Source organism: Eptesicus fuscus, chromosome 9, assembly GCF_027574615.1.
Source record: "Eptesicus fuscus isolate TK198812 chromosome 9, DD_ASM_mEF_20220401, whole genome shotgun sequence".
NCBI classification, from domain to species: Eukaryota; Metazoa; Chordata; class Mammalia; order Chiroptera; family Vespertilionidae; genus Eptesicus; species Eptesicus fuscus.
Window position 1 is genome coordinate 10,934,730 of NC_072481.1, and position 27,828 is coordinate 10,962,557.

The following is a 27,828-nucleotide window of genomic DNA, read 5'->3' on the forward strand; positions in this document are numbered from 1 at the left end:
ATTCATTACTTAAAAACCAAATTTTTAATGAGCAGAAGTCAGTAAATAGTCTTGGAATGATTCTGATCATTGTAGCTTATGTAATAAGCTTAAAAAAAAAAAAAAGAATAGCAATTTATAAGGGTAGTCAAATTACAAATCTAAAATTTCTATCATATTTTGTTCCAGAAAGAATTTGGGGCCTCTTTCATGAAAACATGATGTTAAAGAGGCAGTAGTTGAAAAAACAAATAAATTAAATAGCAAGATTCCATTAAGAAAGAACCTGGAGCCAAAACCGGTTTGGCTCAATGGATAGAGCGTCGGCCTGCGGACTGAAAGGTCCCGGGTTCGATTCCGGTCAAGGGCATGTACCTGGGTTGCGGGCACATCCCCAGTGGGGGGTGTGCAGGAGGCAGCTGGTCGATGTTTCTCATCGATGTTTCTAGCTCTCTATCCCTCTCCCTTCCTCTCTGTGAAAAATCAATAAAATATTTAAAAAAAGAATTAAAAAAAAAAAAGGAAAGAACCTGGAACACAAGGACACTAAACTGGCTACCATGATTATTAGTACTAGTCCACAGTAATTTTTGCATTAAAATTTTGTTCTATAACATGCATGTTCTACTTAAAATCAAAGGGAAAATATATTTATGAGTGATTTAAGAGACACAACTATTCTGATACTGAGCCCATAGGGAAATTCCTCCTTGTTCCTCTACATACGATAAATAACATCCTTAACATCTCTAGAATAAATCCAGCACCTAGTTCTGAAATCCATTCCTGAGGGTAGGCTATGACAAAATGCCTTCCCAAAATTCCATCTAGATGCACAGCTAGGTTCCTGCTGGTCTGGCTTAAGCTAGGGACTGACTAGCTTGAAGAAAAGACAGATTGTGTGTATACACTGGAGGTGGAGGACCCACCACACTGTCTGAACCACTCTCCTTTGAGTCGTGTTTTTCACTCGTTGCTGATTTCACTTTAATTTTCATTTTATTTTTTTGTGTATCATTTGCGGTTGTGTAAGCTGTACCAATAGCTTTTTTTTTAAAATCATTTTTATTTTTAATTCTTCAATTACAGTTTACTTTCAGTATTATTTTGGATTGGTTTCAGGTGTACAGCATAGTGATTAGATAATCATATACTTTACATAGTGTTTCCCCTTCAATATTTCCAGTACCCAACTGCCACTATATGTAGATAGTGCAATATTACAGACCATATCCCGTATGCGGTACTTTACATCCCTGTGACTATTTTGTAGCTACCAATCTGTACTTATTGCTTCACTTCTTTCTCTCAGATCCCCCACCTTCATTTCCCTCCCCTCTGGCAACCACCAGTCCGCTCTCAGTGTCTATGTGTCTGTTTCAACCAAGTGCTTTTTGTAAGGAGGTGAGATACTGGCCAAGGAGATCTACATTAAACTTCCTGGTGCGTATCTTCTGTTTGTGCTCAAGAAGCATGGAGCTATACAATTTCACACTCTTTAAAACAGAGAAGAGGAGTAACATCATCTCATTAAAATGAAAGAGCCTGACAAAGATTGATGGCTAATCACAGGGCCAAAGGAATGATTAAAGTTTCACATCTGCTCCAGTGCACACAAGAGTAGTCAAGGCCCAGAATTCTCCATAGAGAAAGGCAGAATGAGTCGACTCCCAATTTAGAATTGTAGACTCTAAGCAAAATAAATCCTGGAGGGACGCTAACAAAAATTATTTGGGTTTCAGAAAAGTTTAACTCTATAACTTGTTTTGGTGCTTATCAATTGAATAATTGAAGGTCAGTGATAAAACTGTATTATCTGCACATGAGCCTGCTCACCCTTCATTGTTGGGGGCAGTGGAAGGGGAGCAGATAACAGCCTCTTGCAAAAGTGGCATTAAATCAATAAGCTACAGTTTTAAGAAGGTGCGTGGGGCAAAATACATTACTATTTAACCCCTCTCCTCCTCCCCCAAAATTTAAAACTATAATTCTGTGTTTACTTCATGCACGTTCGCCAATAACTAATTACTGTTCAGAGTCAAAGGCTAAGGAAACATTAACGAAAGCCATAAGCCATTTTATACATTATTCCCAACAGGGACTGAAAATCATTGAATTTAGCTGTCAACTTTACACTAAGATATCATGTATGTTGACCAAACTAATAAAAATAATGACATCCAAAATACTAAAGAATCTCCTTTTAAGTGAAACATTCATTGCGGGTGGCCCCAAAGTTAACCTAGTTAATGAAGAGAAGGGGGCAGATGCACGGAAAAAGAGGAGGAGGAGAAAACCCCATCAGAAAGAGTCAAAAGCCACAGATAGAGGCTGAGCACAGCTGGTCAGAACTGTGCTGCCTCAAGGTTCAGAAATACTGAGAAGCCCGGCCGGTTTGGCTCATTGGTGGAGCCTCAGCATGTGAACCAGGAGGTCAAGGTTCGATTCCCGATCAGGGCACATGCCCGGTTGCAGGCTCAATCCCCAGTAGGGGTCGTTCAGGATGCAGCCGATCAATGATTCTCTTGCATCATTGATGTTTCTATCTCTCCTCCCTTCCTCTCTGAAATCAATAAAAAAATATATATTTTTTAAAGTTTTCTAAAAACCATTTCTGCATTGCTTTTTGTACCCTCTAATACAAAAGTAGCCTCAAAGTGTTCCTAAACCACACAAAAAAGAACTTAAACAGTGCCATTCGTCACTCACTTTATTCAGACGCTTGAATGTACCTCGCCCCCCACAGGGCTAGAGGTCTACTCTGTACATTTCATTCTTCACAGTAAAGAATAGCCCCATTATTCCCCAAATCCGGAACAAGGGAAAATTTTTAGGACATCTTTCTTTTGCAGCAGAGACAACAGCCCAGCCAATCGGCAATGCCTCACCCACAACATGCCAATTTCCTACCTCTGCCTTTTTTCCCCCTCCATTTCTTAAAGATCCATTAAGATTTGAAATCTCATTTTAAGAGCAATCTAGTGACCCACATGTGTCAATTTATATAAAACTAAAAAATAAATAACGAGGTTCTTAAACAGGACGGCTTTCTCTAACAAGGTTATCAGATGGCTAGCCCAGGCTGTGGGTGAAATGAGGGATCATGAGGTACTGCAAACAGGCGGGTTCTCTCTCCTCCCTCCCCTGAAATCTCTTCAAGGTTCAGACAATTCAGTAGTATTAAAAGGCCTCAGCTTGCACATGCCTTAGGTCAGTGGTCAGCAAAGTCGTTAGTCAACAGAGCCAAATATCAACAGTGCAACGATGGAAATTTCTTTTGAGAGCCACATTTTTTAAACTTAAACTTCTAACGCCACTCTTCAAAATAGACTCGCCCAGGCTGTGGTATTTTGTGGAAGAGCCACACTCAAGGGGCCAAAGAGCCGCATGTGGCTCGCGAGCCGCAGTTTGCCGACCACAGCCTTAGGTGAAAGACCTGGGCAGTGATCCACAAACCAAGATGCTATTTACACACTTGGCTTTTAATAAACTGAAACGAAGACTAGGTGGCCCAACCTGAATGAGAACATGGAACTAGAGGCTCATTAAAATAAGTCTGACACCACATACAGATTCCTCAACCAGGAGTTATTGTGCAGGAAGCCACGAGAGGCTGGATCAGTGCTCAAACTGTAGCGAAGGACGGACCTCCTTCCTCCCCAATGTAAACAGCAGATGCATGTAAAGGTGGAGTGGTCAGTAAGAGTTCCCTTCCCACTCAAGCAAGAAGCAGGGAAACAGAAAGATTCCTAATTTAACCTGGGAAACAGGAGGCAAACCAAAATCAATTTAAACAGGCCTCATAACAGAGAAAACTGTGGGAGGTCTTATAAAAAACACACAAAACATTCATAGATGGACAAAGAGAGGAAATAGGGCAATGGCCTTTGAATTTCAGGGGAAAGTCCATTAAGATGCTTTGAGATTCTCAGCTGAGAGAGAGTTCAACCTCCATCCACCAGACACATCCCAAAAGGAGTCTCCATGAGAGTCCAGCTTCTCCCTCACAACTCTTAGCTGATGAGCGCTCACACACCCTCCATCACCCTGTCAAACTGCAGCTGGAGCTTTGCTGACCCTCGCTCCCTCGGCTCTCCGCTCTCGGGCAGCAGATCCTGGGCCTTTACCGCCAGGCACGATTCAAGAGTTTGACCTGTGCCAGTCTCTTAGTGATCATGGTGGCAAACACCAGGCCAAAGAGGACACTGCTGATTAGCACGTAGTCATAGTCATCCTTCAGGACATCAAACTGTTTGGACGGGTAGACTCGAGTTTGGTAAATGTCCAGGCCATAGGCCACAACCTGGAAGGCAGAGGGAACGAAAAACGGATAAGAAAGGCAGCCAGTGATCCGCACGACCTCCAACTCGGGTAGGAAAGGAAACGGAACCCTCAGCTGTGTCCCCAAGGATTGTCACAGCTGGGTGGCTGTGGGCTTTACTCACCAAACAAGTGGACTCCAGGCCTGAGGGAGCAGTGTAGATACCTCGCATTCGAGAAACTGTCTGGTTATAGTTGATGAATCGCTCCGCGTGTATCTGTACATCTGGAGAATACGGGATTAGGTTCTCCTCTCTGCAAAACATCAGTCGGGACGGCATTCAAACTGCTGTAAGGCGATCCCCTGGCTGCCCTTTCAGAGCCCTGGGAGCTTTCCAGGCCACATATCTAGCCTCACATCTTCCTTCAAAGTCTACTAGGCAGTTAAAAATTTAGCAGCTAACTGTTAGGAAGGCTGTAAGAAAGCAAGCTGCGTGGAGACTAAGACTGAGATCTGGATTCCTACCTTGTTCTAAATCTAAAAACAAGTAACATACGGACAACAGTATTCACACCAGGGGAGGAAAGTCAAGGCCATTTTAAAACCAAAACACTGAGCCACTGGGCCAATTCCTGCCCTTCAACCCAGAGTGCCCGTCTACACTCCTCTAGAAAACCCTGTTATCGCCCCATGTCTTTTCCCCAGCTTTATCCTCCCCTCCTTCACCCCCCATAGTCTCTCTTCACTCCAAACCATACCCTTCCTTCCTTTCCTCTTTGTGCAAAAACAGATCTACTGTGCCTTCTGCTGCCCAGTTTCTCAGACCCCTAAGGGAAAAGAATTCAGGATGGGTGCGAGAATATGCAGAAACCATGCTGGAATTATTCAAAAACATACTAACAGTGGCAAGCTATTGTCTTCCCTACAGGACCCAGCCCCCATTTCCTCCCTGACCTCATTTCTGTCTCCCCACCACCAGCTGCTCTAGCCCCACTGGCCTCCCACCCTCCCTCTAACTCACTGACATCATCTTAGGGCAGTGGTTCTCAACCCTTCTAATGCCGCGACCCTTTAATACAGTTCCTCATGTTGTGGTGACCCCCAACCATAAAATTATTTTTGTTGCTACTTCATAACTGTAAGTTTGCTACTGTTATGAATTGTAATGTAAATATCTGTGTTTTCCGATGGTCTTAGGCTCTACAGCAGCGGTTCTCAACCTGTGGGTGAGAACCGCTAGCAGGGTCGCCTAAGACCATCGGAAAACACAGATTTTTACATTACGATTCATAACAGTAGCACAGCCCCTGTCCCCTTTCTGCTTTTTTCCTCCTCAGCATTTACGAGTAGCTAACATTTCAACTTATTTACTGTCCATCCCCCCAACCAGAATGTAAACTCCATGAGGGCAGACGTATTTGTCAGACTTGTTCACTGCTACATCCCCAGGTTCCAGCACAGCAGGACCGCGCGTACCAGGCTGAGGACCAAAGGTGACCAACAGGTTAAGTTCCTACGGTCAGAGCCTTCACACTGCCCACAGGGGCCTCACCTGCTTTGTTCTGTTGGGATCTCAGGACGGCGGGGATCCAGCAAGGCCTTAGGGAGGGAAAGAATGGCTCCAGAAGGTAGTCCAACTGCACAGAAAGAAGTCAAAGTGTATGTTCACACCAATCAACCCCAGATTAGGGCTAGCTGCAAAAATGTCACTATCACAGAAATTTAATATTGAGTTAAAAAGGGGGTGGGGGGGTGGGGGGTGTCAATGAGGCTCCTAAATGGCCAAAAACGATAATCTAATAATACGTATGTGTCTGAAGGAAGGTTCCCACTTTTGAAAATACTGGTTTCCTCACATATCCTGAGACATCAGGAAATAAAGTTCTAGAATCAAGACATGGGTAATGATGAGAGAGATGAGCACAGAGGGCCACTCAGATCTCTTCATCCCCTCCTTTCCCTCCAATACTACCTGCCCTGACCAACGAGTCTCCTTCCCATGAGCCAAACAAGCCACGTGCGCCAGTGCAGCAAGGCCAGGGAGGACACAGGACGTGAGAGCTGTTCGATTCAGAAACAGTGGGGCTTAACGGGAACTGCCAAGAGGGCTGTCCTCCTCATATTTGAGAATAAAATAGTAGTACCAAGTGCCTGATAAGCTCTGAGTCCCCAATGTCTTTGGTAAAATCAACTAGACAGAGCAGCTTACTAACCATCACTAAGTCCTGAGCGAGAACTACCTAAGGATGAGACCGAACCGTGCCAGTGTCTGCAGTCAGCACAGGCCATCTGTTAGGAATGACACAGGGCTCACCTTTCTGAGCAAAGTAAACAATGTGGTTCATCAGAAATGAGAATTAAAACGTATCATCTTTTATGGATGGCAAAGCCAGACGAGGAACTTTTCCTGCTGAAATAAAGCCGTCCTCACTAACCATCCCTTATGATGGTCAAACGTGGCTCTGCCAGCAAGGCATACTGGCTTTGTCCTTCAGTGCGGCTGCCTAAGAGACCCAGTCACCCCCAGAGACCGCCCCCAGCCCCGCCCCGGTCACTCACTCAGCAGGTGTCGGCTGGTGATGCCCCGCTCCGTGATGGTGGCTTCCATGGCGCTGATGGAGGAGGGGAAGATGTAGGACTGCTGGAGGACCTGGGGCAGCTGAGGACGGTCCAGGGAGCTGAAGGCGGTGGCATTGTATTGCTCAGTGCCCTCGTAGAGCTCCAGCACGGTCAACTCGTTGCGCCGGGCCTTGGTATTCCAGTACTGGTACTGCAGAGAAGAGGGGCAGCGAGCGGCTCAGCTGCTAGTCCAACTGGGCAGGGGAAATTACATGGGAAGACACCTTTCTGACTGGCTACATGCCCACGAAGGAAAGAAACCACCCAGCACCCCGTTTTCTTCCTTGCTAACAAGTTTACTAGCTTTCAGAGTAGTTATCTCTAGGCTACCCAGAGTTCACAAGAAACAAAGAATTCTCCAGATTCTTGGAAACGGGAATTATAGTAGGTAACATCTGAGTGCTTACTATGTGCCAGATGCTGCTGTAAGCTAGACGAGAGGTGACAGTTATTATCCCTATTTCTCAAATGATGCAACACAGTGTGTCCCTGTTGGCACACAAGCTCATCTGCGAGTCCTTACCACCACCCAGTTCTCTGAGTGCACGATGTGGACGGGGCCCTTGGCCTTCCTCTGCACGGAGGAGTGGACGATGCGCCCAGTGACACCGTCCACGAGGAAGATGCCGATGAAGGTGCGCTCGTGGTGTACGTCTGTGCTCTCGGTCACCACGGCCAGCAGGTTGGGGTTCAGGCTCTGGGGAGGGGAGAAAAGCTCCTCAGAACCACAGGGCACAACATGGGCTCCACGCCACAGTGAGCCCTGGAGGGAGGCAAACCTGGAGTTCACTGGCCTGGCAGAGGAATCAGGTTTCCTGGTTAGAAGAGCTTCCTGTTTAGAGTCCGTCACCGCTGCACTCGTCATCTGCTGAGTGCCATGCCATGTGCTTTGCCTACCTCATTTCACTGAATCCATAAACAACCTTGCAAAGTAGCTACTATTATTACCCACATTTCAAGATGTAATGTCTTACAGGAGTTAAGCAACCTGCTCAAGTCACAGACATGGGTAACTCAAGATACAACCCAGGTCTGCTCACTCGCTGGCCTAAGGACACTGCTCCAGCAACGCTATTTCTCTCCACCAGTGTCCTCCCTATCACTAAGTCAACGGATAAGTCTCAGTTCTCTTCTTACATGACCTACTAGTACCATGTGACACGGGGTCACTCCTGTCTTGAAGCACTTTCTCCACCTGGCGTCCAGGACACATGCTCCCCGGTTTTCTTTTTGCCTTCCTGGCCACGCCTTCTAGCCTCTTTGGCAGGTTCCTCCTCATCTCCTGATCTCTTGTATGTTTCCATCTATACTTGCTCTCACGGTAACCACCGTCTCATGGCTTTCACACCATCTATGGGTGCTGGCAATGCCCAACTTTACGTATCTGGGCCAGACCTCTCCCTGAACTCCAGACTGGACTAACAGACTGCCAGCTCAGTATATCTTATCTTCTTAGATGTCTTATCTCAAACTTGACTTGCCCCAAACTGAACTCCTATTCCACCCCTGCTAAAACCTGCTCCCTCTCAGAGCTCCCCATGCGTCAGTGTCTTAGACCTAGGACCTCTAAGTCATCCTCAACTCCTTCTCTCTAACACACACACATCCTATGCATCAACATAACCTATTGCTTCACCTTCGAAAGTATCCAGAATCAGATCCTTTGTCACCAACCCATCATCTCACCTGGATTATTACAACAGCCTAACTGTCTGCCTGCTCTATCCCTTGGCCCACGACAGGCTCATCTCAACACAGCAGGCCACATGAACCTGTTAACACCTCAGTCACTTCTGTCACTTCTCTGCTCAAAACTTGCCCATGGCTCTGTCTCACCCAAAAGGCCAGAGTGATGGCCTGTGATCTGGCCCTGTCACCTCCTGACCTGAGCAACCCAGACTCTCCTCCTCAAAGACCCCGTTCTAGTCCCGCTAGCCTCCTTGCTGTTTCTAGAACACTTCAGGCATGCTCTGATTTTTCTGTCCAAAAGGCTTTTCCCCACTCCTCACTCCTTCAAGTTTCACTTAAGTGTCATTTTCTCAATGAGACCCCCCCACAACCACCCTATTTTATTTTTTAAAAATATTTTTAATTGATTTTTTTTACAGACAGGAAGGGAAAAGAATAGTTAGAAACATCGATTGGAGAGAAACATCGATCAGCTGCCTCCTGCACGCCCCCCACTGGGGATGTGCCCACAACCAAGGTACATGCCCTTGACTGGAATCGAACCGGGGGAGGGGAGGGACCCTTCATTCCGCAGGCCAACGCTCTATCCACTGAGCCAAACTGGTCAGGGCTGTTTACTTTCTTTATTAGCCTCTTCTAAATACAATGAGAGCCTCATGAGGAGAGGAAATATCTATTTTGTTCACTGATGTATCCTAGTGTCTAGAATACCTGGCACCCAACTGGCACTCAAAAAATAATAATAAGCCCACTTCACCTCCATGGTATTCCTTCCAAAAACCTATAACTAGCCATGAGAAAGACATCAGACAAACCAAAATTGAGAGACATTCTACAAAACCCCTGATTAATACTCTTCAGAACTATCAGGGTCATGAAAAAATGTCAATTAAATGCAATGTGGAGCCCTGGCTTGGACCTGGGGCAGAAAAGGACATTTATAGAAAAGCTGATGAAACCCAAATAAAGACTGGAGTTTAGTCAACAGTCTTACCCCAATGTTGATGTCTTAGTTTAGACAGATGTACTATGGTCCCCAAGGGGAAACTAGAGAAGGGGCTTATGGGATTCTATGTAGTATTGCATCCTTTCTGTAAGTCTAAAATTAAGCCAAAAAAAAAGAAAAAAGCTTATTTAAAAAAGAGACTAACCTAAAAATTTGCATAATGAATATGAATCCAAGAGCCCTATTCTTATCATGCTTTCAACATATGAAAACACCAGTATTCTAGTATATTTTACCTCGTACGAATGAAATTACACAGTAAATTTTTTCTAGTACAAGTCAAAATGGACTTCAGAATATGTATTATTTTGGTTATTCTGAACAAGTAAAACACTGCGGTCACATGGAAGGCAGCCATCAGTAAAGATTTCAAGCTGGCAGCACTGATAATAATCCTAACTGTGTGGAGGACACCATTCTAATCATGTTATATGTTATCATTAACCTTCAAAGTAATCCTATGACACAGGCTACAATCTCCATTACATCAGTGAAAACACAAGTCAGGAAGCCTAAGCGAATTACCCACAATGAACAGTTAGCCTGCGGCAGAGCCTAGTCTGAACCTGGACAGCCCAACCAGAGGCTTGCGCTCTGCCTCACGCTTGGCAAATGAGCTTCCCGTCAAGTCCTTGGTCGTGGTACCCTGCTCTATTACATTTCCTCCTAGCTCAGTCTCTGCTGTGCTAGAGGGTGGAATTAACGACCATTACTACAATGACTACATGCTCTCATAGGACAGTTCTGCAGCCCACTAGTCATTTCTCCATCTCCCACCCTTTACTACTAACTAGAGTGCTGGATCATAGAGACAGGCTTTCTGATGAATCAACTAAGGTTTAACCCCAGACAGTTCTATCAGTACTATCTATATATATAAAAGCCTAAGTGACTGTTATGACTGAATGACGGAATGACCAATTGACCAGTCGCTATGATGTACACTGACCACCAGGGGGCACACACTCAACGCAGGAGCTGCCTCCTGGTGGTCAGTGTGCTCCCACAGCCAACCTCCTGCGGCAGGCCGTCCTCCCGTGGCCCCTTCCCCCTGCCGACCGCCCCCCACCCATAGGCCATGATGGGGTGGGGGCCGGCCAGCCAACCTCCCACGGTCTCTCCTCCTGGCTGGTTGGCCCCCCCAATAGGCTTCGATCGCCAGCCAGGCTGAGGGACCCCACCCATGCACCAAGCCTCTAGTCACTAATAATAACAGCTAACATCAATTAGGCAATGGCCATAAGCTAGGCCCTAGGCTAAGCATGAGTCTCATCATGATCACTCTAGAAGGGCACAGTGTACCCATTTCACAGACAATACTTTAGGCTCAAAGGGATTAAATGACTCACGGGAGATAATGCACCTACAAATTCTAGAGCCAGAATTCAAACCCTCGCTCTCCTACTCTGTACCAGGCTGCTTTGCCGTACCTTGTAGAGCACGCTGCGGTCCCCCATCACACGGCCCTGGGAATGAACGTGCTCGCTGCTGCGCTTCCCCTTCACCGTGACGATACGCTGTACTTCCGGGGGAATGGTCAGCTCCCAACTCAGCTCAGTGGTGAGATCCTGGAGCAAAGGCAAGGAAGCCGGCACTTGTAGTCAGGAGGCTATGCCTAGACTGGAGTCTACAGTAGCTGGGCACGCCCTACAGTTCATTACCTGCAGCCTTAGTGCTGGAAGAAGGTTCTGGTTTATGAAACAAGTTTTATAACTCACAGTTTGATTTAAAAATATACTGAAGCCATTAAGAAAGCTGAAGATTTATTCAATAGCTTCCCATTGTTTATCTGAGTAGGAAATATCCAAAGAAAATTTACCACTTATTACTAAAATCAAAGAATCCGCATCCTGGGCCAGCAGAAAATTACTGAGCTGGCAGGGACCTTGAAGTATTATAGGAAAGGTTCTTTAGAGTCACAGGAAACCATAAGCAAATCTGTCTGGTTAAATGTTACTACAGAGGGAGGGGAAAGGGCACAAGAGCCACCGGGGTTCTGGTGCCGTTCTGCTTCCTGATCTGACTGCCATGTACACAAATATTCCCTTTTGAAAGGTCACTGAGGTATAACCTCAGAAATCTGGATTTTTCTTAATATTATACTTTCATTTAAACATGGGTTTAACAAAATAGAAAAAATCAAAAATCCTATTAATAAAGGTCAATTCCATTTCACTAAGAAGAAATATCTATGAACCACCTATTTATATGGTCCATACAGCTGCTTACACAGTATTGTGAATACACAGAAGGACCGTGGAAGATGCACAGCCAACTCCTGACAGGCCTTACATCTGGGGTGGAAAGGGTCTGCTCACATTTTGCTTATGCGCTTCTGCGTCAATTTAATCTTTTACAATGAAAAACATCCCCAGAGAGTAAGGTCACCAGTAAACTCACTCAGAGGTCAAAGACTAATACACCCTTGGCCTATTCCCCATGGAACTTTGCCTCCTTTGTCTGCCCTTGGCCACCACTTACTCCGATGACATCCTCAGGATTCCACTGATTCATGTCACACACACTCGAGTTTGCTCCCCTGTATCCACAAAGAACTGTCTCTTTCAGGGTCTCCTTTTTATCAAGTTGGAAGGGCAATTTATTTTCACTCACAAGGGTCAAGAATATGTTTTCTGGGTAGACCATTTCCTATGCTGTTTACGTGAAAGGTTGGCTGTTACAAGATGTCAGAAAAAGACATTACATTTTAAAACAACAGATAATAAATTTAGATGGCATTTACCGTGTGCCAGGCATTGCTTTATGTGATTTATATGTATTAAGTCCTTGATCCTCACAATAACCCTAGGAGGTAGTGCCATTATCATCTTATTTCATAGACAAGAAAGGAGAGGTAGAAAAATCCTACGCCCAAGGTCACAAAGTTAGTGAGGTTTCACACACAGGCAGTTGGGTCCAAGCTCTTAATCTCTACACTGAGTGGCCAGATTATTATGATCTCTGAACCCATAATAATCTGGCCACTCAGTGTATTTGTATCTCAAATGGGTACCAAAAGTATTCTAGACTTTTGCTGGAGATCACCCACCTATTTGCCCTGAGCTTTCTATCAGCCAGTGCAAAGGGGAAAACTGATCAGGTGCACAATTTATAGTATCTTTGATATCAAATAAATGAGGTACTCAAGAGAAGTACACTGAGTGGCCAGATTATTATGCATTCAGAGATCATAATAACCTGGCCACTCTGTGTATATTACAGTGCCTCTCCAAAGGCCCTAAGAGACAGGACTGAAGGGCCGTCTGGTGAGGCCACAAATTACTCCTCTATGCAGCCCTGCTAGCGAGACCAAGACCAGGCCCTTGTGAACCTCCGAGCTGGACCTCAGAGCCACTGTTTGTAAGAATTGGACTCAAGTATGTCAGGGTCAGAGCAAATCTATTCCATTTCTACAATAAAACTCAAAGCACACACTCTATCAAGAGTGAGTTAATAACACCATATTCATATAGAAAGTACTATTACTCAACCCCCATTCCCACCTTCTACCTTCCCCCAAATGGAGAACAATGTCCCTTCTCACTGCCATAGAAAAGGAATGCAGAATGAGAACTCCATGGGAGCAGACTTTGTTGTTCACTGCTTTTTCCACAGCACCTAGAACCATGCCTGCCATGTGGTAGCCACTCAATAAATATGAAAATTACTTTGAATCAGATTATCAGGATTATGCTGATCAAAATTTTCAATAGAATGAATAGCATAATTGACTTCTTAGGCAAATAACCAGAAAACACCCACATCTCTCCCTGAAGGGTCCTGCCAGGATGCCCCTTCCCTACCTTCCGAAGTCGATATCCACACAGCCGTCCCTGTTCTGCATCCACCAAGTAGAAGAAGATGGAAGGGGCTAGCTCATGAAGCTGCCGCAAGACATTCCGAGTGGCTGGGAAAGCCGTGACCTTGAAAATCCAGAGAGCCCAAGAAAAGTGTTAAAGAAAAAGGTCAGGAGTCTCTAAGCACTTGCTCAATTACTGTTACTATTTCCCATCAAAGAGAGCCTTAATAAAATGCAAATCTTAAAGAATTAGTCTACTGAGCTCAATTAGGGCTCAATTTTCGTTCTGTTAAGACCCTGAGTTTTCCTAAGTGCACAAAGAGTAATCAAGTCGCTTAGAGATGCCCTACAAGCCCAAATGTGTGCTGACGGCAGAGAGCCCCCAGCCCTGGTACACTGGCTGCTGTCGGGCCCCCCCTCCCCAACACCCAACTCTACGTGGGTGTTCTCCAGCCACTGAAGACGTCGCACCTTGTACTCATCGTCTATCAACAGCAGCACCTTGGCGTAGTCTTGATCCATGATGGGCAGAAGCAAAGACTGCAAGATGGGGCGCTTCAGCACTGGGGGAGCCACCTGACTCCACTTCCCAAAAATGGGATTGAAGACGTAGAGAGAACTCATTCCTGTCTCCTGAAACGGCAGACTGTCAGATCTCACCATGGAAAGAATGCACATCCTAGGCGTAAATCTGGGACTTGAGCTCAGCTGTGCTGGATGCCTTAGTCTTTGTCTTCTTCGTGGGAAATAGTCTTGGCAGAAGGTGAATGGTCCCCAAGGCTTAATGTGTCAAAAGGAAAATAAACTTCCTCTTGACTCCAAAGCTAACCAAGAACCGGGCAGACTGAGGGGCAAACAAAATGGTCAATGACCAAACCAGCAACCCCAGGGCAGCCATTCCAGCAGAACGCTTCCCAGCTCCCTTCTGACAGTACCAGAATGAACCCACAAAAACCCATCCAATTCTGGGAGGCAGGGATACAAAGAGCTTTGGGTCCTGCCGTCTCTCATCTACAGGCGAGAAAACAGCCACTCAGCCACCACCAGCCGCCTATGCTGGGGAAGAAGACGAGCTGGCTTACTACACATCTGGTAAAGTCACCCCCCTTTCCAGTCACTCCCACCTCAGTCCTGGATGGTCCCTCCACGCAGGAAAAAACTGGGAGACACAGAGCTCTAACCTCTGAATACTGATCCTTAACTCCCATACAATTCCAAAGGCCTAGGAGGAATTTAAGTTACAAAACACCAAAAGCCACACCACTTGGGTTCACATCAGAGGTGGCCTCACCTTGTCCTTTACCAGGAGGGTGCACTGTGGGGGGTGGGGGAAGTGAGCAGTGGTTCTCTGCACCATCAGTTTAAAGGAGGAGTCTGGCTTGACATTGGGGAGATACTGTTTCCACAGGATGGTGCCAGAGCTGCTCTCAATGCCAAAAAGCTGCAAGATAAACAAATAACCGGCTCACGACTAGAAAGACAAACCAAAGAACTGATTCTATCCATGAAAATTAGAGCCCATGCTCTCGCCCACCACCCCGGCGCCTCTGGAGGTTTGGGACCTGGGCTCACCCCCTCACCTTGCCTGAGGCTGTGACCGTCACCACCATCTTCTGGAGGTTGAACTCATCTCTGGCCAGGGTGTCGATGCTGATCTCGTTCTTAATCTGACTTCGGGGCTTCCGAGCATCATAAAACATTTTCCAGAGGTGGGAAGTCCACGCCTGCAGCAGGATGAGCTGGGACGAGAGGCGTTTCAGGAACATCCCCAGCAAGCCGTCTGGTGTCAAGGAAAAGGTAATAAATACAGCTGAGGCTCCCTCCCCACCAGACTAGGTGTGTCCAGCAAGGGGGTACTTGCTTGTGTCGCTCTCTCTCCTGTGGCTTGACACCTCAGGCTGCACGTCCAAGGAGCGGTCCTGTGTCTGATGTCAACAGTCTCACACTCAGGTACAGCCAGGCAGGAACTTCCAAACCTACTCACCTGGCTCATAGTACTGCCCCTGCCTGGATCTTGGAATAGGAGACTAAGAGGTCAGGGATCAGCCATGCAGGATGCAGCCATGCTGTGAATGTCTCCACCACAGCCACACATCCAGAATGGCCAGAGGAAGGCTCTGGGTGCCATGAAACCAAAAGAGGGAGGGATGTGGGGTGCAGGGGTACATATGTATGTGTATCATGAATGGGTACTTCCATTTCCCACTGCTTCACCCCTATTCTGTCAACGGTTTGACTTGTACCCAACAGATCTACTTGCAACCAATTCCCAGGGCTATCACTCACTCTCCCCCGACTCCATCAATGACACCACGACCCTCAAATCTCCTCCACAGGGCAGATTTGGTCACTGAAGCAATGTTGCACCCGGGGTGGTGGGTAAAGAGCATGGCCTCTGGAGTCTGGCAGACCTGGGTTAAAATCCCAACTCCACTGCTTCTAACTCAGTGACCTTGGGAAATGTACTTGATCTTCTGGCCTCTGGTTCCTCATCATTAAATGGCATGTAATCCGCTGACGGGGCTATAGCAAGATGACACATGATGTACATACAGGGTTTCGCACAGTGTGGGGTACACGTTAAGTGCTCACTGAAAAGGAGGGGTGCCCTTTCTTATGTAATTTTTATTCAGGTCAAGGAAGAGCAGTGAGAGGCAAACATGACAAGTAACAGCCATAGCAGTCCACGCACACACAGTATATACCTTGTTGATGCAAGTCAGGAAAACAAAGAATTAATCAAGAGCTAGTCATGTGGACAGGCAACGAGCAACAAGGTGGCAGAAAGCAGGTTTTACCTTGAATCGCTGGATCCAGGCAGCAAAAATAAATAGTAAAGTCAAATTAATCCTCAGCTTAAGAAAACTGCAATGCCTACCAGGGTACCTGGCCCAGAGTAGGCCCTCAGTAAACACCTGTTGGATAGCGAGATGAATGGAAGGGACAGAGATGGGGGGTAGGAGTGGTTCAGAGTAGAGGGAACCGAGTCCATCCTGGGGGTTGGGATGTGGCCGGGCTCAGAGGGCACTGGCCACAACAACTGGGTCAGTCAACCCAGCCATGTCTCTCTAGAAAGGTCTGGCTGTTGCTTTGGGGACAATGGGTGTATAGTGCCTGACAAATTTCAGGTGCTCAGACAATGGTAGCTCTTACTATACTAAACTAAGTTTCTTTTCCTCAAGGCCCTTCCCTAGAGGGTCATTGAAAAGAATGGGTACATAAACCATATGGCCACAAAGCACTACAAACTGGTCTCAGAGCCGCCTCAGAACAGACTGGCACCCGGCTGCACCCTGGAAGCCAGAGATGCTGTGAGACAGCATTGCCAGTGGTCCAACTAACAGACACATTCCCAAGCATCCCCTGCAGCAACTCTGCTGGCCCAACCTGTTGGGTTCATACCTGCCTTCTTGCCAAATTCTCCTTCCAGCTCAGCCTGCGCCCCAGTCAGGGGGAGGTCCACCATCTCCAGGCACACCACCTCCGCCAGAGACTCCTCCCGGCTCCACAGCACCGCCTTCCCTGCTGGAAAGAGCGTGGGCACAACGCTAGGCCCCTCACCTCCTGAAGAGACTCTCCTCGGTGGCTCAGGGATGCCCTGCCGCTCTTGTGTGACAAAGGGAAGCCACACAGCAAGGGGCTGGATTCAGTAAGTCAAGGGAAGAAAGTTCCATGTCCCAGCCAAGAATGTTAAGGAATTCCTCAAAAGCAGGTGACATGCTCTGGAAAAATATCAGGGTACGCTCTATGTGACTTCCACAAGCCTGTCCACAGCCCCAGAGTCTGACTGGAACCCACAGGCAGGCCTAAAATAAATGGGCTGAATGAGGTCGCTCACCCAGCTGCTGCAGGAAAAGGAGCAGATGGTCCTCTGTCTGCACCAAGGCCCGGTAGCCCACGGAGTCGTCCTTCTTCAAGAACACCTGGATGTACAGCTATAAGCCAAAGAGTCGAGACCACCGGTCAGCGAGAATTCAAATGCCTCACAGAGCACCAGATTCAAGATCCAAAGCCTCAGGAGTGGTCAGAGGTCTAGGTCATGGCATTATCAGATGTCTAAGTCAGGGGTCCTCAAACTTTTTAAACAGGGGACCAGTTCACTGACCCTCAGACCATTGGAGGGCCGGACTATAGTTTAAAAAAAACTATGAACAAATTCCTATGCACACTGCACATATCTTATTTTGAAGTAAAAAAAAGCAAAACGGCAAAAACACCCGCATGTGGCCCGCGGGCCGTAGTTTGAGGACGCCTGGTCTAAGTAATACAGCTACTGCCTGGACTCCAATAAGATAAAACGTGTTCTTAGGAGCCAACACAATGGTGCTAGGCTCGCCCTCAGACCTTGTCATGGAGGAAACCCAAAGAGTCCCATATCGTTCACCATGTGCCAATCACACCTCACTAAGTGAACAGGAGGCCCAGAGTACACTTCCCATTCTATTTTATTTTTTAATCCTCACCCGAGGATAGAGGATGTTTTTTTCCATTGATTTTTAGAGAGCGGAAGGGAGGGAGGGAAGGAAAGAGAAACATCAATGTGTCTCATTGGTTGCCTCCCACACACACCTGACCAGGGCCAGGGAGCTAACCTGCAACCCAGGTACAAGCCCTTGGCCAGAAATTGAACCTGAGACCCTTTGGTGCTAGGGCCGGTGCGCTAACTGCTGAGTACACCAGCTAGGGCGCACACCTCCCACTTCAGAGACAAAAGCCCAGCCCAGAGAGGCTGAGGAACACAACCGAACATGCACAAAGGCAACACAGGCAGCAACGAAGAACGCCAGCTGCAGGGCTAGCGACCTCTGGCTAGCTCTGTGACTCGGGATAGGGCCCTGAATCTCTGGACAGTTTCCCCGTTTGTAATAACCACCTCCCAGACTGATGGGAGGGTTAGATCAGTTAGTGCATCGTGAAAAGCTTAGCACAGTGCCTGGCACAGTGATAACTTGGAATGAACGGTACCACTTTTACTGTTATTCACGGGGATTTATGGCTGGTCAGTGGCTCAGGATGGACCACGTGCAGAGAGCTCTAATCCAGGACCCATGGCTGTGACCCAGCCCTGAGGAAAGAGAACCCCACTTTGAGGTGCCACAGGATGGAGCCCGATGACAAAGGCTCCCACTCACCCGCTCCGGCCGAGTGCCGTTCTGTTCCAGGCTAAAGGTGATTGTGGTGTCGAGCAGCCGCCGACCTGTCTCCACTAAGTAGAGGTTGATGGTGTAGGTCTGGTTGAAGCAAGCCAGCGTGTCCTAAGGGAACAGACAGCACAGGTCAACTTGAGGGATTCCCCCAGAGGAAGTCTAATAACTGGGGGGCCAATACCCTAGAGAAGAACCCAGGCCAAGACAGAAAATATATGCAAGGAAAATAAGAGAAAAGGAAGCTAAGTCCTAAGGCAGAACTAAGACACCTGAGTAAATAAATAAAATTACAACCACTGTATTTGTCCAGGAGGAAGCCAGTGCAGTGTAGCAGAGACTTCCCAAAGAGGTAAAACCGTCAGCGGGGAAATGAAAGAACCCTCGGAAAAGCTGATGAGAAAGAGCCACAGCAGGAACCTGTGCCCCAGCCAGTGTCCCATGCTCTGCTCCAGTGCAAATGCACAGATTAAAACAACTCTCCCAGCTGGGAGCCCAGAAGAAATGGGGAAACTAAGGCCCAGAGGAGCAAGTGCGTAAAAACAGATTCTAGAGTTTCTACTTCCTAATCTCCCAACTGACAAGGATCAAGAGAACTATCATTTACACAATTCAGGAAACTCCATTTGAGACTGAAACTCTATAGGAGACCAGCTCATGGCCTAAGCTGCACCCCCAACTTCTTGGGGTTATCTCCTGGGTCTAGGTCTGGCACACTGCCCAATGCCACACCCTACCTGTGGACTAGACTTCTCCGAAAAGCTCCCCAGTGACCCATCTTCAGAACTGCTAGATTTCTGCTAGAGAAAAGAGAAGGACAGAAGGAGGAAAATGAGCCGAAGGGTCACTTCCCAGTTACCAAAATGAAGCTTTCACCTGTCTTCTCAACACTTGGGAGAAGGCACATCGCAATTTCTCATTCCTAACCTCAAAGCCTATGCAACCCTTAACAGACCCAGATGAAAGTGAAGCATCATGTTAGGGTCCCACTCCTGGGGACAAGGGGGTGTACAGAAAGCTGTATAGGTAGGGTGAGAACTTAGTTCTCAACAGCCTGCTGCCCCCTGGGCTCTAAGTGACCAGGAGACTAGGCCCAGACTTTTGGCTCCCTGGGCTCCTGGCAGACACACGAAGGAAACCCCCAGTGCTGACTTTACTCTCAATACTCACCGCTTCATTCCGACAGGTCATGACTGCAGCCACTGTCTTCTCCCCGGTGGTGGCAAAGCTCACTAGGGCAGTCTGGGGGAAAAGCAGGGTGTCAGTTCCTAAATGGGCCTTTACTAGCCAGCAGCCTTCCAGAGAGCCACCTCTACAGGGAGGCTCCTTGGCCATGGATTTGAAAGCTCTCCCAACTTGAGAGCATAATGGCCAGGGCATGGGAGAGCAGAGGAAGGGCCAGCTGCATCCACAGCTGAAAACGGGCACAGGCAGTCAATCCTCAATCCTACGCTGCTTTCAGTATCTGTGGGAAGCTGTAATTATTGTCCCCACTTTCCCGAGGACCCAGAGGAAGGGGCCAGTTTTACTCTAAAGATGCTGTATAACTCTTAGAAGAAAAATTATCCCATTTCTGCTCTAAGGCTAAACCCTCTCAAGCCACTTTTGGAAAAATGTCTTCTATCCTAAGCAAATGCCTGCAGCTTCCAAGGCGGGGATTTCTAGCATCCGTGTCTTGGCTGGATGCTCCTGAAGCCTAGCAAACAAGCGGCCTGCAGTTACCTGTGGGAGGTTTCTGAGCAGACTCAGGACCCCGTGATGGTAGTGCAGGAGAGCATAGTGGCTTGGGGACAACTGCAGGAAGAACTGGGCCCGAGAAGGATCCACTGGGTTGGGCTGTGTGGGCAGGACCCGGGGTTGGAATCCACTTGCATATTCTAAGTCGAGAGACTAGAAGACAAGAGGGAGGAGGGTTAGGGTTAGAAGCCGAGAAGTCAGATTTCCATCCCGGGCCTGCATCCTCTGCCCCCCTTTGCCAATGAAAGTAACGAGGCCATGGAACGTGGCTCCTGAAGTCCCCATTCAGGTTCTCCAAAGAGGAGAGTGGCCCACTTCCCCTTTCACCAGTTCAGCCAGTGGCCCGCCCTTCTCTCAACAGCTGCCAAGGCCAGGAAGGAAGCAGTGACACTGGGAGAAAGACTTTTCTAAGCAGCGAAGGCTGTGCCTCGGGCCAGTGGAAGCAGCGTTGGCCTCTCACCTGCAGTGGGATCTGCCTCAGCTCCCACTCCATCTCCAGGGCCAAAGTTTGGAGGGACCGTGAGCTCGGGTCAGGGCACACCAGGACAGCCTCATCCACCACACCGCAGGCTCCGGTGAGACTTTGCAGCCAGGGAGTTGGAACCCAGACCTATGGGAAAGACACGTAACAGGAGGCCAGTGAGGATGTGTCACTGCCAGTTCCCACCAGGGGCCCAAGCACAAGGTTCTTCATGGTTGGTTCCAAAGTTCTTCCTGTCCCCCCGGCCTCCCGAAAGCTCCAAAGCCAGAGAAAAATCCCAATTTTCTATCTGGATGCTAGAAAAATATACCAGATTATTTTTTAATACCTGACACTTCAGATAAGCATTTATCTACTGTATTTGTCATTTGTGGTTTCTCTACCATTATTTTACAATATTATTTTGCAAGATACTCGTAGGCAACAAATGGATCTATGCAACTCTTTTAGCCACCACAGGAGAGCACTATGGGCGAATGCAAGGGCTTTAAATAAATACCTGATGAGGAGAAGGCAGCCTCCAAGTGACCAGAACAGGGAACTTAAATGGCTTTTGCCAGCTGAGTTCTCTGGTCCTAGTGCAAGGAAGGGCTCTATCTAGTCCCTCCTCAATTCACAAGGCTCCTTGAGGAAGATGCCTGAGCTTACCTGCTGCACAATCTCTCCATCTTCCACATTAAACTTGACAATGTAAACGTGGCTGAAGGGAACAATGCCAAGGGCCCACACCATCCCAGAGCCGTAGGAATACACCATCTGGTAGTGGATGCTGTCACTAAGAGAGGGAAGAAAAACAGGGAGCAACAGCTTCAGCCACAGGGCAGGGGCCTCCAAAACTAGGCTGCCAGGTCTTCAGCCAGAGGCCATCTACTATCAGTCCCCAAATAGGTTTTGTTTGTCTCACACAGTCCTTTTTTATTATTTCAATTAATAAATAATTCAGTTGTCCACATTCAGAACTGAGATTTTACACTTAAAACCAGATTTCTAGCTTTTCTTAAAAAGACGTGGTAACACTACCCAACACTGCATCCTATAGGGCACTTATCAGCCGAGTAAGGCTGCCCCCTTGAGGTAGGCCAGGCTCACCGCAGCTCCCAAGAATCCCCACAGAGCCTGCTATCTATGCACTTGGTCCTATAAGGAATCTGACTTTTTGGTCCCTGCCTGAGGTGGTCTAAGTAGATCTTTCCTCCTTCCCTCCTATTCCTTCTCAGTTTCAATGCTTCCCACAACCAGGACCTCTGGAAACTATCTCAAATCTCACTACGCTCCCACCCTGGGCCTTCTTGAGTTGTTGTAAGTCTGACTTGAACTAGAAGTCAAAAAGCCAAAAGCAGTAGGACCATGAGCGAGATAGCCAGTCCCCTTGCTTGACTGGCTCTCATGCCTAGTTTGAGAGTTTCTACTCACTGCAATGGCAACTGCAGAGGTAGCACAGCCTTTGAGTTCAGGCCTAGATCTAGTGAGCCCAACACGCTACACACGATCCCAACATAAGGTAAGCCTGGGCCAAAGCCAATGCTTCAACCCTAAAGGAGAAAGAGGGGCTTGTAGAGAGCAGGACCAGGTAGCCATCATCTGGTGGGAGGGCAGCCTTACCTTTCTGGGAGATGTTCCACCCACTTTAGGTGCCCACTGGAGAGGTGATGGAGGGCAAGAGTGGTCTTCTTCAGGACCGCCACGTACCGCACTGACTCCTGCAGGCCTACCAGCCCAAGTGCCTGGAAACTGAGCACAGGTACAGGCTGAGCACTGCCCAGCGCCTCCAGAGCCTCAGGCTCCAGGAGACAATCGGGCACACTGCCACTGTAGCTGGGTAGGCAAGAAAATAGATTTTGGGCTCAAACACATCTGTGTCCTAGCCTGGCTCTGCCTCTTTGAACCACTAGGCCATACTGCTTCCCTCAAGCCCCCTGAATCTGCTAAGGGTTGTTCCCACCTTCCCGTGGGACTTCACAGCAACCAGGCCAACCCCCCACCATGGCACTCCTCAGACAGTAATGTCATTACTGGGCTACATGCCTGCCTCCCCCAACTGATAGTGAGTTCCTTGATGACAGAAACTAACTCACATTCACATGTGTGTTCCCACTGCCCGGGGGCTCCCCAAGTGTTTACCAAACAAATGACTATCAGATGCATAAGCTAATGCACATGATCTTATTTAAACAACTTTAGTAGAGATGTAACAGTACTTCAAGCTGTTCTCTAAACACAAAATTAAAACACTGAAAGGTTTATATTATGTTCTTGTATCTACAACACTGCAAAGCTCTCAAGTCATGGTAAGATTAGAAAAAAAGCAGTTCAGTACAATAAACACTGCACCTAGCTCAGAGCGCTGCATCTAAGAGGTGCTTAATAAATGCTGGCTGAGTAAACACATGTGTTCCATAACCTCAAAAACATCAAGCCCTGGCCAGTGTGGCTCAGCTGGTTGGAGCACCGAAAGGTGGTGGGTTCGATGCAGGATCAGGGCACATATCTAGGTTGTGGGTTCAATTCCGGTCGGGCACACATGGGAGGCTACCAGTTGATGTTTCTCTCTCATATCAATGTTTTTCTCTCTCTGTCTCTTTCTCTCTCTCTCCCTTCCTCTCTCTAAAATCAATAAAAACATATTCTTGGGTGAGGATTAAAAAAACAAAAACATATTAAAAACTGGGCATGTAATGCTCTTTGGCTCTGTAGTGGTCCCTGAGGAAAAAGCCAAAAGACCCAGAGCTGCTGCCCACACAGATCTGTGCTCCAGCAAAGCCCTGAACCACGCCCAGATGAAATACAGCTTCTTCCCCTCTACCTGCCACTGTCCAAGGTAATCTCCCAGTTCAGGCCCCCGATGTTAGTCTCCCAGGAACGCATGATCCGGCCACCATTGGACACAGTGACTGCATCTGGAAGAGAAAAAATCATGGTGACATCATCTCCCAGACTGGAGCTCTGTAGCCTCCTAGGGCCTGTTAGCGGTAACCTCGCCTCTGATATGAGTGCAAGTAAGAGCTCTTTGCATACCTGTTCTTTCCTGTTGGGAATACCCCTTCTCCTTTCCCTACCAGACCCAGTGCAAGGAAGAAACCAAGGAATGAGGAGAGGGAGCCAACACCATGAGAGAAGCAAAGCAGGACTCTGCTTACCCTGTCCGTACAGCAGCATGGCGTCCACCGCCCCTTCCGCTGTGCCCTTGTCAACATGGCGCCACACTGAGAGACAGAAGAGTCAGACATGACTACGAAATAAAGAGAGGCATCCAAGAAGACAGGTGGGAGAAAACACAAGAGGTCTTTGTTTGCACGGCGGTGCCCAATTTTATTTGAAGGGAGAGAAGGGCTACAGAGAACTGGCGATGACCCACTCGCACTCCCTGGGTAACAAGGGGAGGTCTCTGCACTCCCATCTCCACTACCACCTCATCAAGCATGTAAATGAACAATGACAAAGTTAACAAAACCTGTATGATTCACACACAACAAAAAAGTAATTATAAATTACATATCCATGATTTTAGTGCCTAAAAACATCCCTAAAAGCAGTACAAGTAATTGGGAAGGTGGCAATCCAAATCTTTAATGCAAAATAGAGTAATGTGTTTTTTGCAGTAATATCTACTTTAAGAATAGTTAGGACTTGATCTGAGGGAATAAACTACAAAGGCCAGTAATAGGAATATATTAAATGATGAGACTAAAAAAAAAAAAAAATACGTTGTCAGAATCCAGTAAGAGATGCATCTTTTGGCCAACTTGTCCCTAACTTGGAACTAGCCAGGCAGACTTGGCAAGCCACAGACCATTCTGGATTCACTATGGTCAGCCATTCCATCCTGAGCTAACCGTCTACAAAATTTACTCACAGATCTCCCCAGTCCGAGAATTTAAGGCTGCAATCACGTTCTTCTCTGTGGCCACAACCAACTTCTTGGATCCAGGGGAAAATTCCAAGGAGGCGAATTTGAGCTTCCCAATATACTGCTGTCTCCTAAAGAAAAGGGAAATGTGAGGGGCCAAAACCATCACTACACAAAGTGCTTTGGAAAAATCAACTGCACAAGCACAGGCTATCAGCATCAGACCTAGCTTAGGACATAGGAGAAATGTTTGTTAATGAGGAGACCTGACCCAAAGCAAGATTTCTATACAACGTAGTCTGAAGCAAAGGGAACAAGAATAGCCCTAATAGATGAAAAATACAAGCCTTCCTTCTAAATGTAAGCACATGTTTACCTCAAGATCAGTGACACCCAAAAGAGCACCTGGCCTACATCCCTCTAGAACAAACATCACAGTTCTCTCTGCAGTCATTAATATGGGACTAGGCACTCAGAGTGCACATGAGGGAAGAGGCACTAACCCTGCTGTCCATGAACATACAATCCAACTTTTCCTTCTATTTTCACTGACCTCTGGAGGAAAAATTATGCAAATTTCACAACAAAACTCCATAGACTGGGTCAGGCTTTGTTCTCTACAACCTTTTCTAGCCCACACCACGTTCAGGATCCATTTGACCCATTCTCATACTTTCTTGGGACTATACATACCTCATCACTTTCAACACTCTTACCTAAGCATAAAGAGAATGTAATTAGCTTTGTATGGCAGACTACCAAGTACATAGGCGGTGTTTTTGCACATTGCTATTGATGAAAAAGTGCTACATTCTCCAACAGAGTGGTGAAGGCCAGGGGAGGTGTGGCGGGGGCTGGGTAGATGTGGGCAAAGAGGGAGGAAGTGGGGGACATCTGTAACAGTGTCAACAATTTTTTAAAAAGTACAGCATTCTCTAGCACCGTGGTCGGCAAACTGCGGCTCGCGAGCCACATGCGGCTCTTTGGCCCCTTGAGTGTGGCTCTTCCACAAAATACCACGGCCTGGGCGAGTCTATTTTGAAGAAGTGGCGTTAGAAGTTTAAGTTTGAAAAATTTGGCTCTCAAAAGAAATTTCAATCGTTGTACTGTTGATATTTGGCTCTGTTAACTAAAGAGTTTGCCGACCACTGCTCTAGCAAATTAATCACACATGATGCTTACACTGAATTCCTCGTCATGATGTTGTTTGGTCTAATTTCTTTTTTTTTTTTTTAAGAAGAAACTAAGCTGGTAGTGGAGAGACAGGCTTATATTACATTTGACAGTTTCTGCCAGGATTTCCACATATTTGACTCTCACTGTATCCAATGAACACGCCATGAAGTACACAGGACGATTGTTACTCATTTTACAGGTAAGTAAATCAAAGTCCACTGAAGTCATCTAATTACTGTCAGAACTACAATGTAAAACCAAGATCTTCTGACTCTAAATCCATGCTCTCTTTTAAAATGTTGTTATCTGGACTATAAAGTAATGCCTGCTCGTTGTAGAGATGTGAAAAATATATAAAAGAAAATAAAAAACGTCCCAAATACCACCGCCATAAATGTATTAACATGTTGGTGTATTTCCTTCCGTTTATTTTTCAGCTTGTAAATTGCATATGCCTAGTATTTGCTAAATTGGAATCATACATATTATATTGTGAGCATTTGCCCCGTCATTAAAAATGTGACATGTGCCAAAACCGGTTTGGCTCAGTGGATAGAGCGTCAGCCTGCGGACAAGGGTCCCAGGTTCGATTCCGGTCAAGGGCATGTACCTTGGTTGCGGGCACATCCCCAGTAGGGGGTGTGCAGGAGGCAGCTGATGGATGTTTCTCTCTCATCCATGTTTCTAACTCTATCCCTCTCACTTCCTCTCTGTGAAAAATCAATAAAATATATATATTTTTAAAAAAATGTGACATGTGGCATTTGTCACACCGTCTTATATCACACATTTACACAGCAGGTCCTGGAATAATGTTGTTTCATTGTAATGATTTGCCGTAGGGACTTAACTCTTGCTTATATCAATTAGCCTATGGGAAACTTGGTTTTGATGTATGTGGTTTTGTTTAAAATTGCAGAACCTAATGAATAACATTAAGTGAGGGCTTACTGTATACCTGACCCACAAGCTCCTTCACCTCTCTGTATCCATAGCACCTAGAATAACCACTGACCCACTACAGGCACTCAACAAATATGTGAATTAACTTGCCTGGTTCAGAAAAGACCTCACAGAGGAGTTATCTGAGTGGGTATCTGAAGGTTGAAATGCCCCCTGAATAGCAACAATAATGGGTAACATTTGCTGATTGCACTCAATGAGCCAGGCATTGTGCCAATTTATGGGAATTATCTCGATCATCCTTACAACTACTGTAAGAGGTAATGTACTAGTATTAGTAAACCACTTTACAGATAATGAAAACACGGCACAGAATGGTTAAGTCACTTTCCCAAGATCACACAACCCTTACATGGCAAAACTGAGATTCAAACAAAAGCAAGCCAGCTCCAGGGCCTCAAGGAAGAAGCGGGGGCTTGGGGGGAGAAGGATTAAGTGAGTGAATGGCACCTCCATGAATGGCACCTCTGGCCGATGTAAAACTTGGGCGGACCTGTTCTGAGGCCAGAGCTGGGTTGGGCTGGAAGGGAGGCGAAACGAGAGGACTCAGTTTAGGACGTATAACACCCAAGGTCCTGTCCACATGCCCGAGAGATGCCAATTCGAGGAATGAGAGTTCACTGAGGGCTGTCAGCCTCTGGCACGCAGACCAGAAACCTGACGGGGGCGGCGGGAGCGGTGCTCGCGGACCAGAACCCCAAGCCTGCGGAACGCCAGGCCGGCTTCCCGGGCTGCGACCTGCACAGTCTCGCGGGGCGGCTTAGAAGCGCCCCCCAACGTTTGGTTTAATGCTCTGCTGTCGCCACCTTAAATTAAAACTTCACTTTGGAACAAGGGTCCCACATTTTTTATTGCACTGGGCCCCGCAAGTTATGAAACCTAGCCGGTCCTGATGCCCGATAACCCCCCTCGCTTCAGCAGGCAGAAGACAGGTACTGGCAAAATAGCCACATATTTCCCGAAGGGGCCGCCGCACGCACGCACCAATCAAACTTGCCCACTTGGTCTTCGTAGACTGCAGCCGCAGGGATAAGCAGGGCAGCCCAGAGCCAGAACCGGGAAGCCGCCGCCGCCGCCATGATGGGAGCCCGGCCCCGCCTGCCGCCGGCCCGGCATGCACCGCGCCG

At 47.2% G+C, this 27,828-nt stretch overlaps 1 protein-coding gene across 4 annotated transcripts; it reads right to left on the reverse strand.

Moving 5' to 3' along the window:
- Nucleotides 1-1,025: 1,025 nt before the first annotated feature.
- EMC1 (ER membrane protein complex subunit 1) lies at nucleotides 1,026-27,817 on the reverse strand. 4 transcript variants are annotated; one of them, XM_008148150.3, is made up of 23 exons: nucleotides 27,686-27,817; nucleotides 24,569-24,693; nucleotides 23,853-23,918; nucleotides 23,519-23,612; nucleotides 22,318-22,446; nucleotides 21,364-21,490; nucleotides 20,695-20,844; nucleotides 20,220-20,387; nucleotides 19,668-19,739; nucleotides 19,235-19,297; nucleotides 18,486-18,608; nucleotides 17,192-17,288; nucleotides 16,756-16,878; nucleotides 14,934-15,133; nucleotides 14,645-14,794; nucleotides 13,825-13,986; nucleotides 13,358-13,477; nucleotides 10,985-11,122; nucleotides 7,383-7,556; nucleotides 6,800-7,010; nucleotides 5,793-5,877; nucleotides 4,425-4,554; nucleotides 1,026-4,282 (listed from the first exon to the last, which is right to left on the reverse strand). In XM_008148150.3, exons 1-23 carry the CDS (start codon nucleotides 27,778-27,780, stop codon nucleotides 4,103-4,105), a joined length of 2,982 nt encoding a protein of 993 aa, XP_008146372.2. In that variant the 5' UTR covers nucleotides 27,781-27,817; the 3' UTR covers nucleotides 1,026-4,102. The 4 variants fall into 4 exon arrangements, with proteins under 4 accessions (XP_008146372.2, XP_008146374.2, XP_008146375.2 ...); XM_008148152.3 differs by having other exon boundaries at nucleotides 19,235-19,294; nucleotides 27,686-27,787; XM_008148153.3 differs by having other exon boundaries at nucleotides 16,756-16,875; nucleotides 27,686-27,787.
- Nucleotides 27,818-27,828: the final 11 nt, after the last annotated feature.

Coding starts and splice junctions, on each gene's coding strand:
- EMC1 (XM_008148150.3), bottom strand. CDS start 27,780: ATGGCGGCGGCGGCGGCTTCCCGGTTCTGGCTCTGGGCTGCCCTGCTT. Junction 19,740..20,219: donor TGCTCAGAAACCTCCCACAG/GTAACTGCAGGC, acceptor CTTTTCCCCCAG/ACTGCCCTAGTGAGCTTTGC. Junction 18,609..19,234: donor CGGAGAAGTCTAGTCCACAG/GTAGGGTGTGGC, acceptor CTGTTCCCTTAG/GACACGCTGGCTTGCTTCAA.